The 13,130-nt window shown below is 42.8% G+C and overlaps 1 protein-coding gene across 1 annotated transcript in view; it reads right to left on the reverse strand.

The window, feature by feature from the left end:
• Positions 1-5,490: 5,490 nt before the first annotated feature.
• ADCY5 (adenylate cyclase 5) overlaps positions 5,491-13,130 on the reverse strand; it is a 199,309-nt gene continuing 191,669 nt past the window's right edge. Inside the window, exons 16-21 of the mRNA XM_062498190.1 lie at positions 10,646-10,672; positions 9,709-9,841; positions 8,310-8,573; positions 7,801-8,005; positions 6,941-7,065; positions 5,491-5,619 (exon numbers count right to left, since the gene is read on the reverse strand). Of these exons, the coding sequence (XP_062354174.1) occupies positions 5,491-5,619; positions 6,941-7,065; positions 7,801-8,005; positions 8,310-8,573; positions 9,709-9,841; positions 10,646-10,672 (883 nt within the window). The remainder of the gene's footprint in view (positions 5,620-6,940; positions 7,066-7,800; positions 8,006-8,309; positions 8,574-9,708; positions 9,842-10,645; positions 10,673-13,130) is intronic.

A 13,130-nucleotide genomic window follows, 5' to 3' on the forward strand; every position in this document is an offset into this window, starting at 1 on the left:
AAATAGATGGAGTATTAGCTAAGAAAATTGTGCATAATACAACCAAGAAGAATGAGAGAATGAAGCTTCAGTGGGAAGTGGTGGGGCTCAGACTGCTGTTTGAGGTGAAGCCTTTGGAGACCCCCTGGTGTGCAGGCTCCAGGGCTGGTGCTTTGCAGTTAATTCTCTTCCCTCCCCACTTAGAGACCGGGAAGAAGAAGGTGTTGATGAACATGAGCAGCAAGCAGCCTTTGCTTAGCATCAAGAATTGGCTTGTAGAGATCAGTGCACTGGTCTCAAAAGGTGAAGAGCAGTCCTTTACCATTTAAAATAAGTGGTTAAAAATAGAGCTATTACGTTTTAAGTATAAAACCAGGTTTTGTTTTGTTTTTATAGTGTCTAGAAGAACCCTTATACCTCTCTTTTCACCTCCACAGATAGGCAGGGAAGCTACAAGCTACTATGAATGCCTCAAGTACTGCTTGGTTTTTAAGTCAGATCATTGTGCACATACAGAATTTTTTGTTGCATCATTTCTATCGTTTATATGTTGGCAGAGAATTTTGTTTTCTCTGAGGCACTGTCCCTTCCTGCTATTCCCAAAGATCATTTTTAAGGAATGAAAACTTCCTTTGTCATGGCATCTGGAGCCATTATTCCATTCCAGTTATGCTGGCATTAAACTAATTGCTGATTAGCAGGTATAATGAACAAATGCAACTGCCAATGTAACAGAAAACAGTTGGGGTTTTGTTTGCTTGTTTTTATAGCACTGATAAAAATCCCATTTCACAATGAAAACTTAATGAGCATGACTGTTCTTCATTATGTGGTATTACTAGGTGCTAAAAACATGGCTTCTCAGCATGTTTGAGTTTGACTGTAATATTAGAACTTGCTGACATTTTGGTGTGAGATTAGAACCAAGATACAGCAGGCCAGGTTGGAGGTGAAAATTTATTAAAAATTCCCTTTTTCCTTTTTGCTTACACAAACTCAGCACTCAGGCAGGGGCTTCCCTGCTGATTTTACCAGGTACTTGAGTTACCAGACTTAGGAAGAAGAATTTAGGAAAGCTGATAACTCTCTGGAACTGCAGGCTTTTATTTCAGTGTGAAGTGCAGATGGCCATTCATGGTTGCTCGATTTTTCTGTGGGATTTAGTAGAAGCAGAGCCTGTTTCATGCCGTATTTATGAAGGAAGATCTCCAGAAGGTTGGAATGGGTTCATCCAAGGCCCACAACAGAATGTTTATCTTTCAATAAGGTTACACTGCATTTGCTTTCAGGAATAACCAAAGGCTTGCCTGACTTACACAAGGTAGGTATATAATGCCATTTCCAGTAGATGGCAATAGTTACTTGCATCTGAAGTTCTCTGTTAAAAGATGTCTGGGGCCAGCTGCTTGTAGGGAAGCTCGCTGCAGCTGGTGTCCCCTGGAGCTTTTTATTGGAATGCCAGTGCCCTGCTGGCCCAGCCGCTCCTCTGAGCGAGCGTGTCAGTACCGGGCTCTCGTGCTGCGGTGCCTCCCCGCTGGCACCCCCGCCCCTTTCCCAGGGGAGCCACGGGACAGGGCTGGCCCCAGCCCTGCAGCCACCTTACCTGCACTGCAGGCAGGGCAGTGCCAGGGCAGAGCAGGGCAGGCAGCCACAGAGGGGTGCTCAGGGATGGGAAATACATAACTCTGCTTTTTACAGGAAACTCTCCCAAATGGTAGGAAAATGTTGTTGCTCCTGCCCCCCATCCTGCCTGAAATTCAATTTTCTGAGTCTTCCCCTATACCTCCCCAGAACCTAGTTGCTCCTTCAGTTGCAGGGACAAAGTGGGTCAAGAGCATGGAACCTTGAGTTTTTTCAGCTTAAAATAGCTGAGCTGCCTTTTTCCCAGCAACATCCCAAGCTTGCTCTCTGACAACTCCTGAACTTCAGTCTGGAAGTGATGGTGCCCTGAGGAGCAATTGGAAAACTTAACAGAAGGAAAATATTTGCCTCTGGGCATACTTTTTGGCCAGGTGCGGGTGTCTGTGGATGTTGTGTAACACATAAACAGCCAGGCCAGAGATATTTGCAGTGCAGGACACACATACAAGAACTTCAGTGTGTCCCAAATGTATCATTTTATTAAGTACAGGCAGATACTTGATGTAGCCAGATCTGTGTTGGGGAGAAGTGGCTGAACACCTTGAAATTAATCAAAATGCTTTTTGAGTGGGAAAAATCGGCATTTGGGGAAGACTATGCAGCCAGCCTGCATACTGTAATTGAAATGAGAGGGCACAGCACTGGGGACTCCTGCCTTCCCTCCCATGAGGGGTACCCTTCTCCAGCTAGTTAAAAAAAAGTTGCTTACATCAGGCAATGTCCTAAAGTGCTGTTTGCATGATTATTAGGAGAGCATAGAAAGTATTAAATAGTTTGACAATTTTAATAAAAACTTTAAATACTTCATAGCTTTTTGTTCCTGCAGCTGTGCTCTCAGTACACTCATAAAATCCCTCCTAAGCTGTAACAGATTGTAGAGCATTTGGTTTTTAGCTGCCTGTGTAATGTCTTCTCAACTAAGAGAAGTCAGCTGGAAACTGCAGGGTTTTGTTTCTCAGCTCTACCTGAGGCTCCTGTTAATTGGAACAGTGAGGTGTAGCGTTTACTTTTACCTGTAAAGTTTGAAAAGGTTGCATTGGTGGCAGTGCTGCCTCCTTCCGGTGTCCTTGAGAGGACAAGTACCGAGGCACCTGGGGAATTCTTTGGCAAAGGTGATGTGCTTTTGAAAATACAAATTTTTTTTTATTTTTAATAGCACACGCACACAAATTTAAGCTCTTCAGTTATGCCAGTATATTTTGTCAGCTGTCCTGAGACTGATTCCAAGGGCAGTTGGGAGCACAAGAAGGACCCAGGGGCTGTTTGCTGGGCAGCCAAGCCCTTGGGGCTCCATAATGGGGCAGTACAAAGGACCAGGGTATACATCAGTGCCAAGACAAGACATGGATGTTTCTATTTGCAGATCCAGCATCTCCTACACGAATCTCATCCCACCAGCCATGTGCAGCTAAAATAAAACAGAGACACTTTACCAGTGAAACAGTGTTTAATATAGTTAAATTAGTTAAATAGATTTCAATTTCCATGGGAAATCATAACTGTATCCATTTTTGCAAGATCCAGAGTAAAGAGTGTGTGAATACCCCTTGAAATGATCATGACACACTGTCAACAATCACAGCTAGAGATACTGGGAACTTGAAATTTCATTGACAACACAACTTCATAAGATGAATCAAAAGTTAAGAAGACTGCAGACTTTTGGAAAGCAGAAAGCAAACCTAAAACCAAGTGTATGGCATGAAGGTAATGAAAGTCAGTGAGGGACAAAGGGGATGGGAGGTGGAGGAGGGGAGAAAGGCATAACAGCGTGATGCAACTTAATTATTTTGCAAACCAGGAAAGATGTAAAGGAGCAAAAGTATAGTACAAGGGCAGACTTGGCAGTTTTACAGAAGTCAATATACTATACTTTTCAGAGATGTTTCCTAGTGGAAGGGAGAAGGAAAAAGGGCAATGCCATTTAAGGTTATGTTTAAATGGCTTAATGCTTGGGTCATGCTTAGCAATAGAGCAAATTAATTAAGACAGATCCATGGATTTTCACTTATTGTCATTGTTGAGTAGGAAAAAGAAATCGCCACCACCATAGTGCAATCATTATGCTGTGAGTACTACAATAATTCTGCCCTGAGAAGAGTGGAAAACAAGTTTATTAAATGTCAAAAGACTGGAGTAATTTTTAGTGCTAGCCAAATTCAATATCAAAACTTTCCCCTCATAGAATATAAAAAATATAGCTTTTTTTAAATTATTTTCTTTTTTTAATAAAATATCAAGGGATTTTTCTTTCAGCGTTAGAAAAGGTACATAAATGATAACAGTGAACTATTCAGAAACCCCCCCCACTAGAGATAAAGATGCCCAACACAGTATCAATGGCACTGTTTTAAGGTCGACCACCTCAAATACACACTTGCCATCATAATCTTTTTGGAAGATCACCTAATTCCTGAAAATTGAAGATCTGTGAATCAGCTTAAATAAGTGCTTACTACAGGAAAGTCAACTTGATGCTGCAGCACGTAGTTCCTTGTAATGTCACATGGCAGTTACAATGTCAGACAATTCTCGTATCAGCAGGATTCTATTAAGACCATCTTTGAAAAATGATTTCTTAAAAATAAAAGTTCAAATGAGCTTTTTTTCCTTTTCTCATAAGAGCTCCTGTTAAGAGTTAGAAGATTTGGTTAGAGCTCTTTTTGACATGTTTCATACTGTCTCAGTAGCTAAAACTCAAAGGTCCTGTTTCCATTGGGAAGCCGCCACCCTCCGCTGAAATGCTGCACGGAACAATTCTGTGACTACTGCGGGTTTTTCCTCTTCTTTGGGGTTGTAGATTTTTCTGGATTTTCATTTTAAAATGCATCTGATTCACCCTGGAAACTCACCTGTTTGTTGTTGGTTGATTGTATAGTGATAATCTGAAAACTGCCAAGTCTGTGTTCAGAGTATTACACAGAAAAAATTACACAAAAGTCTACAGGTTATATACACCTCCCCCCACACCTCAGTGTGGACAGCCTGCCTTCTAATTTATATATAATTTACAAAATATAGAATTTGGTATATCTGTTAGATCTCCATGTTCTCAATATTACAAAATAAAAAATACAAAAAAACCCACAACAAATTTCAGGGGAGTTCCCCCCACAAAGTGTCTCTTGTTTACATCTAGTCTTTCCCATGTAAACTGATAGATACCAAAGAAGAGCACAGACGACTTTTTAATAAATATGGTTGGAGAGCCATCTTCCTTTATCCTGATCTTCCCCTTCATCAGATGTGCCAGCCCCACTCAGAATAGCAGTCATTTAGCCATGGGGAAGAAGGGAAAAGAGGTGGCCAAGGCTAAAATGTCTTTTCACACTAAAACATTACCAATGCCCTTCTAAAAGGCCTGTTTGTGTGCTGCAACAGTGGGTGTCAGTTTTGAAAGCCCATTCAAAACAGCTAATAAAAGCACAGTGGTACACTTTAAATAGCTGGCAGTATGGGATGGAAACATTATGGGAGTGCAAATCCATTCCAAAATAATGTTTTGTAGTGAATCATACATTCCTTCAACCAAGTAAATGTTGTGTTGCATCAATAAATACTTAAATAGCTTCTTATGCCATCCTGTGGTAGCAGCCTTTTTAAAAATGCTGAATTCATGTCTTAGCTGTGAACTCTGTAGTGCACATCTTTGGTCAGCTTAGCACTCAGCCAGGAACACCTTCAAGGTGGTTTCTTTCTCTTGCCTTTCTTGATGGGTGGCCAAAGAATTTGCTGATGCCAGCTCTAAAGTCATGGGGTTGAAATTTCAACTGCACCGCATGTTCAGCTTCACTGCCAAAAAATGATTCTTCTGCGATTCACAATCCTGGGTAATGCAAAATCCATTGTTGTGTGGAGCTGCAGTCGGTGCTAACTAATTGGAGGCCCTTCATTTAGGAAGTACGTGGTCATTTCTCCTTTGCCTTTGACCTTTATGACCCCTCGATACTCCAGCTGGTAGTTGTTGGCTGCTAAAACCTGGTACATGTCCGTGGTTACCTGCAGAATAAACAAGAGTAAACAGATGCTTGCCTTGTCTTCCACACAGTTTTTCTATCTGTTTTTGGAATAATCCATGGACAGAATAAAGTAGGATCAACTGTTTTGTTTCTAAGTCAATCAACATTTGTACATCAATCACTCACTGAAAGGTTGGCACAAGCTGCTGAACAAACACAACCATTACAATCTGAGAAAGTACAGATGTCACACACAGTTCACAACTGGGGAAACTGCATTTTTGAGGAGGTCACGATAAAGCATAACAAATCAGTCACATTTTTTAAAAGCACACCAGTCAGTTGAGTCTACTCAGATGCAATAGGGAAATAGGCCAAACTCACTAAAATATCCCCAAAAATTACCTAGAAGTTACACAGCTTAGGAGTTGGGTTGTTTTCATGAAGGACAAGGTAGTGGGCAATGGGAGAGAACTGATCAAATGAAATACTCAAGCCAGCATCCAAATTGTCTCCGCAGATGCTAGTCAAAAATAGTCATGTGTGTTGCAGAACAACAGGAGTTTGAAGACCAGATTTCCTGAGATATTTATTTATTACAAAGTATTTTCTCATCTATTTTCAGGTGGCTTTACAGACCATCTTGTAGGGAAGCTTAAAGAGAGATGTATAAATAGCAATCCAGTTAATTGACAGGCAAGGAAAGAGCACGGCTGCCCCTCTTGGGCTTTACATCAGATGCTGTATTTTTATAACCCTTCAGTATTTTCCCAAGGAATGACATTCTGTTACTGTGGACATTGGCTCAGCAAAAGCAGGACAGTGGAATCGAATCACTCCCTGGAAAGGTCACATCTGAAGGCCAAGGAGATGTGTGATTATCAGACAGGTCCCATTAACCCCTAAACAATCCTCTGTTGTGTATCCCTATCCTGCTGATGCCTGGACCCTTGTTGGCCTCACACCACACGTGACACAGTGAGCAGCAAAGTGAATTACAGAAATACATAGCTGAACCAGGCCCTTGGAAAATGGAACAACCATCACACACAGCTGAGCAGCTCGTGTGAGCAGGATTCAGACAGGAGTGTGCTCAGTGCCAGTGAGGCACATGGGGAAGGAAGCTCAGCTTAGCTCTTCCACCCAGAACTAAAGTGCAAGTTTTAAAACAGAGGTTGCAATGCTGGTCATGATTAAAAGAAAAAACTTGCTGGTACCACCAGCATTCCCTAAGTGGCTTTTCTTTTCAGTTCTTTGTAGGTAAATGTATGGAATAAAGGAATAAAATGAAACCAAAATTTCAATTCTAATTAAGTTTCAAAAATTATGTTTCAGTGTAATTTTTCCAGGGATTGCCTTACCTGAATCCTGTCAGGCACTCCTGTGCTGTCCATTCTGCTGGCTACATTCACTGTGTTGCCCCAGATGTCGTACTGGGGTTTGCGGGCTCCTATCACCCCAGCTACAACAGGACCAATATTGAGGCCTGGAAGGAGAGGAGAAATATGCTCAGATCCATTTGCTTCAGGGACGTTATTTTTCAGACAGTGAAATCGCATCCTGAGTCTCATTGGTTCTAGCTGTGCTTTACCCTGACATGTAAAGCTATGGCCAAACTGTGGGGAGAGAAATGTTAAACCAGAATTTGACTTCTTTGATCCATTATGCCCAATTGACTGGCAGGTTGGACTGGATCTGCTCAATCCAGAGATACTTTCCAGTGCCAGATAATGGCATAAAGTTTGTTTTCCACCTGGCTAACAAGCAAACTGCTCACTTGAAGTCAGCAGATACCTGCAGCAATGCTGAGGGCCTGCAAGGTCGCAGCCCAGAGCCTTCCAGAACAAACACCACCCTTGACATCCTCAAATTTCTTCTCCCCTTTCTGTCGCTTTTTATACCCTGTCTTGAAGAACAATTTAATGTCCAAGAATGCCAAAGACGGAAGCACAGGGGCAAAATGAGCCCATGGTCAACCACCATGTAAGACCATGCTGTGGTAGGAGTTTCGCTGCTTCTAATTCCCTAGAGAGCTTCAGAGATGCTACTATACCCTAAAAAACTACTGTGATGTTTCATAGAGGCTGAAGTGATCACCAGGCACCAGACAATCAACATCACTGTACAGCTAATGTAACATCTATGGTTTTTACTGTCCATAAAATCCCCACCTCAGAATGACCACTACATACATGGAATCCTGTGAGCACAAGGACATTACCTATCTTCATCTGGAAGTTGTTGAATGAATGCTCATTAATGTATTTCATTTGGTCCATTAACCTCATGGCAAAATCTGCCAGAGCTTTGATGTGTGTCTTGCCCTCCTTGTCGTAAGTGGAGTCGTTGAGGCCTGAGGCAGCCATGTAGGTGCTGCCAATGGTCTTGATTTTCTCCAGCTGCCGGAATTGGTCTTCACTTATGATCTGTGTCACAAGAGCAAAAGAAGCTAATAAACCTTGACAAACACACAGATGCTGGTAATGTCCATGCCACCTGTCTTGCCTTGCTGCGAGCATTACAAAGAAGTGGACAGAGCCAGGAAGATAGAGGAAGAAAGGGGATTAGACAGTCAGAGGAGTGACAAGGAAATAGAAGGGATTTCAGTGGGGGAAAAAAATAAAACTGAAGACTGCTAGAGTAAGGAGAAATGAACCATGGATTCAATAAACCACCCTCCTTCAGGAGTACAGCAAAGCCCAACTAATCTCATGGATTCAGTTCACTTACTTCATCAAAATCAGCAATGATCTCATTGAGCAGCCTCAGACACTCCACCCCTTCATTGTTGGCTTCCAGCTCCACGTAGAACTCAGAGAAGTTGCTTATGGAGGCGAACATGACAGCCACACACTCACAGGACTGGTAGTACAGTTCATCATTGCGCCGCTCCTGAGCCAAGAAATGGGCTGCCACATCCTTGGGCAGGATGTTGTGGAGGAGGCGTCTGTTGTAGGCCTGCAGCTCCTCCATTTCCTCCTTCTCTTCAGTGGCCTAGTTTAGGGGAAGACATGGTGATGCACTTACTCTTTTGGTAGCTGCTCTGGGGAGGTGAGAAAAGCTGAAAATTTACTTGCAGTGGGGGCAGAAAGAGAATGGGGGAAACTGCAAAGGAGAGCAGAACCAGAGAGAAGCAGAAACTTGTGGTTTGCAGTGGAAAAATGTTCCGTCTCTTCATGCACACGTGTATGGAAAAGCAGGCAGAGTGTAATGCCAGAATCCAGCATTGTATTTCTGAGCCCTGAACTGGGTAACTGCTCAGCTCACCCCTTCCACTCTTTTACCATTTATAGATGAGGATTACAATGTTTATCTGCTTCTCAAGCAGCTTTAATTAATTGTTGCTTCCTCAGTATTTTGTATTCAAACCACAAAGACCTATAATTGGAACGATGTCCTGCCACCCAGAAGGTAGAAAATCTAAATAAAACCTGCAGTCCTATGGCTCCTGAACCATGAGTGCTGGCCAGAGCCCAGGCCTGTCCTGCTTACTTGGGAATCACATACAGGACCCCAACATCACTCAAGAGCACAAGTAGTGAAAACATTAACAGTGAACCCAGGGACAAGAGCACAGCATGGCATTATCCACAGTGTGTTGGTTACCCAGTACTGCTGCCTGGGGGCTAATGAAGGCTGGACATTGAGCCAGTTCCTACTGCTTAACAGGAAACTGAATGAAAATGCAAATGTGAATCTTTCACACCCTTGAATACAGCAAACCGAAACTCACTGAGCTCTGGGAAACAATTCAGCAGTGAATATGAGCTTCCTATATTTATAAATTGTGGTACATTACATGTTCCTGCACCATTAACAGCTCAGTTGCCCAAATTCATTATTCTCAACCTTCAGATCTGTAACCCTTTACCATGGGGACCATCCAAGGTGCATTTACAAGGAAAAAAGGGGTAGAAGAAAATAACTGAGATGAGATGCACATTGTATGCATTGTATGCAAAGTACCAAAGAAGAGCAGAACATTATTAGCATGCCCAGTTATAAACCAGATTCAGATTAAATTCAAAGGCACTTTATCACACTCCTCAACTTGACAGTGAAGAGCTCAGTCATTTTATATTAATGCCAAAGACCACATGTGATCCTCCCACAGCCAGCACCCACTAACCTGAAGTTTCCAGAGGAAATCAAGCCTTGCAGTGGACTCCACTTGCTGGGCATGCAAGTACAGTGCCAGGACAAAGACAGTAATGATGACAGGGGTCACAATCTTCAGCGCGACTCGTGTTGTCACTGGGGGGCTGCAGCCAAGGAAGGAGCAAAACTTCCCCATCATTGGAAGAACACAGCCTTGCCATGCCCCACACTTCCCACTTTCAGGCTAACCTGCCTCTCAGAAAAAGGCTTATTTTTTTTTCCACTCAAAGCCTGTGTTGGTATAGGGATAAACAATGACAGCATAAAGCTGGAGACTCTGGCTCACAGCCAGTTTCTAGAGGACTTAGAAATTGGAAAAGTAATCCAACTTCTCAGAAAAGGCTGTCATCAATATAAAGGCCACTCTTCAGAGAATGGCCACACATGCTAAGGGTGACAACACTGAAGTGCTGACAACCCCTCAGACTGTGTTCATCCAGTCTTCTGCACTGGCTTCCCCAGGCGCCTGAGTCTAGAACTGCTCTAACTCATGGCTTCTCTAATTAGTCACTTCTTAATGGGCTTTTTCATGTAAGTGCTCTGTAAGCTGAAAAGAGCACTAAGGCATATTCACACCTCCTCTCACAAGGAGGCAAACAAAAACTGTTAAATACGAATTACAGAGGTATACAGTATGAAAATATTTTGATAAAACCTTTAAATTGTCTTACATATAAGCTCTGAGTTGACATTTAGTCCCACAGGAAAGAGGATGCTCTGAGAGTAGCTATACATACAAAAGGGCAACACTCAGTCCACTTAGGGCATCTGCACTGTGTTGTTCCAGCTCACAGCAATGCACAAACACTAGACATTGCTGGTGAGTCAGTGTGCTGATATTGCACTTTGTGAACAGAAAATACCCACCAAGAAAAACCTATAAAATATTTAATGCCAAAGTGACTCACCATGAGGATGTATCATTTCCAGACACGCTGAAAAAAAAAAAAAAAAAGGCACAAACACAAGGTCAATGGAGCGTTTGGCTCCCTGCAGCTCTAGCCATTCTGCACATCATTGCACAGCAGCTCTGCAGTGTGGCACCTCTAACACTGTGTGGGGCTACAGTTCTTTTGAAGCAGAAAACTACTAAAACATGGGAGGGGGAGGAGAAAAACAGGCTTCTGAGCTACACTCAAAACTCCAGAGTGATCCTTGTCACATGGTTAATGTGGGTAAAATATCTAAGAAGCATTAAGAGTGAGAATAATTTGGGATTTTAATGTCAGTGTGGGATGCTTAGCAAATGCCTGTGCATCCATCACTACTTCATTAGGTCAGACTACAAAATTTGACCTAAGGAAGAAGGCTTTAGGCTTTTTTATCTTGTGAGGATAGCTCCTTTCTTCTTTTATTGTGGCATGGAGATGTGTTTAATTCCTTTAATCCTTCTCCCTTCTTCTGCACATTCCTCACTGCCAGCTTGTGCCCAGCTCTGAGTACCACAAAGGAGGGCATTGAAGAAAACCCTTTAGCACATTCCTATTACTACTGACAATTTGCAAAGTAGCCACGTGTATCAGAGCTGTTGGGGGAGATGGAGGGTGTGCTTTTTGACACTAAAAGTATGGTATGGAGCTTTCTGGTAGGTAGCAGCTGTCTGAGCTCCTGATTGATTGATTGCTTAATGCTTGGCTTTGTTCTTGAGTGTGGGTGGAGTATTAGGTGGCTGAGAACCATGCACAGGCATCTTCTAAATCACTATTTAAATGGAAGTAAAGAGATCAGTGTTTAAATTACTATAGTGTCATTGATACAATTAGAACTTTGCAGGCTACAAATGTGATATCAGCCTGAGAATGTGACAGCTCTCTAGAGAGCTTCAGACCACAGTTTTATGGGGTTGGAGGGAACCTTGCTACACAATCAGACATCTAATGATCAAAACCAAAATAGGCAAGGGAATCTAACTGAGCATAACATCAAAAAATAAAAGCATAGTGACTTTCTAACCTTGTTTGTTCCAAGACACTTTCTGCAGTTCTGAGAATGGAATTTCTTCTGACATGGATTTTGCAACCCAATGTTGTCTTGCACACAATCTATGGCATGGCTTTTGACTAGCTCCAGCACTGAACACGTGTGCTTGGACACAGACAGACATGGTTTGGAAAGCCTGGGGACTCCCACATTAAAGGCTGGATCTAGGTGGAGACACTTCCCACATGCAGCATGATTCCCCTGCTTCCCTAAACCACCACCTGGCCAAGGATGACTGACTGCCCCCTCTTGTCACTCTCTCTTATGATGGGAGCATGGCTGAGCTGACCCTTAGTGGGTGTTACTCTTGTTCTAAAACCTTCATCATAGACTATGAAGTGCAGCAAACACAGTATTTACAGTAACTCTCTGGAAAAGTGAAGATGCCCAGTGCAAGCAGTACAGGTGTTACATTGGTAGGTTGCTCCCCCACGGAACAGACATTCCCAGTAGCAGATGGTTCTTTAATTACTGGAAGGAACACAGAGGGAAGCTTGCTAACTACACTCCTGCTCAACTGAAGTGCACATTTTTAGCAGGAAAGGCAGTTCATTTTAGAGACAGCTCCCATAGGACCAAAGCATCTCACTCTTCCCAGCCACAGTGGCAAGGACAGACAGCTGGAAGAGAAATGATGGGTTTAATGAACAAATCACAGGGATTCCTTCCCTGTGCAGGAAGTCAGTTTAGAAGATCACACTGGCCCATCTTTAAGCCAATGCATTAGTTTTATCTTCTGCACAGGAAAAGGTAACACAATAGCCCTGTGCCTGCAGTTACATTCCATGTGTCACACGCTGCTGGGGTTGCAGTCAAGTCTAGCAACTCCCAACGTGCTGTAATCAGCCTTTCAGCTGCATGCATGCTGGGTTGGTTTGTACACAGAAGTGTGAAGTGACATCTGCATCACTTTTAATTAGTCAGAGTACCATAGTGGCTGCAGAGCAGACACTAATTATGTAGCTACAATGGGCACCCAATTAAAGTAGTATGAGGTCATGGTGGCTTTTCTGTTTTTTTTAGTATTAGCTGGACAATAAGGTCCATCTCTGAGCTCTGTGCTACAAGCTGAGCTCCCATTTCCCACAACACATAAATGGCCTTCCAGACACTGGGGCAATAAACAGCCATCCATGGAGCTCTTTGGACAAAACAAATTGTCCTGGATTCCACTGGAATAGAGTTATATTTTTTCCTAGCTGGTGCAGTGCTGTGTTTTGTGTTAAGTAGGAAAATGTTGATAACACACTGATGTATTAGTTGTTGCTATGTAGTGTTTATACTAAGCCAAGGACTTTTCAGCTCCTCAACCACAAGACACTGGGAGGGGACACATCCAGGCCAGCTGACCCCAGCTGGCCAAGGAAATATTCCATATCATATGGCATCATACTCAGTATGGGAACTGGGGGG

This window comes from Cinclus cinclus, chromosome 9 (genome assembly GCF_963662255.1).
Source record: "Cinclus cinclus chromosome 9, bCinCin1.1, whole genome shotgun sequence".
Lineage (NCBI taxonomy): Eukaryota > Metazoa > Chordata > Aves > Passeriformes > Cinclidae > Cinclus > Cinclus cinclus.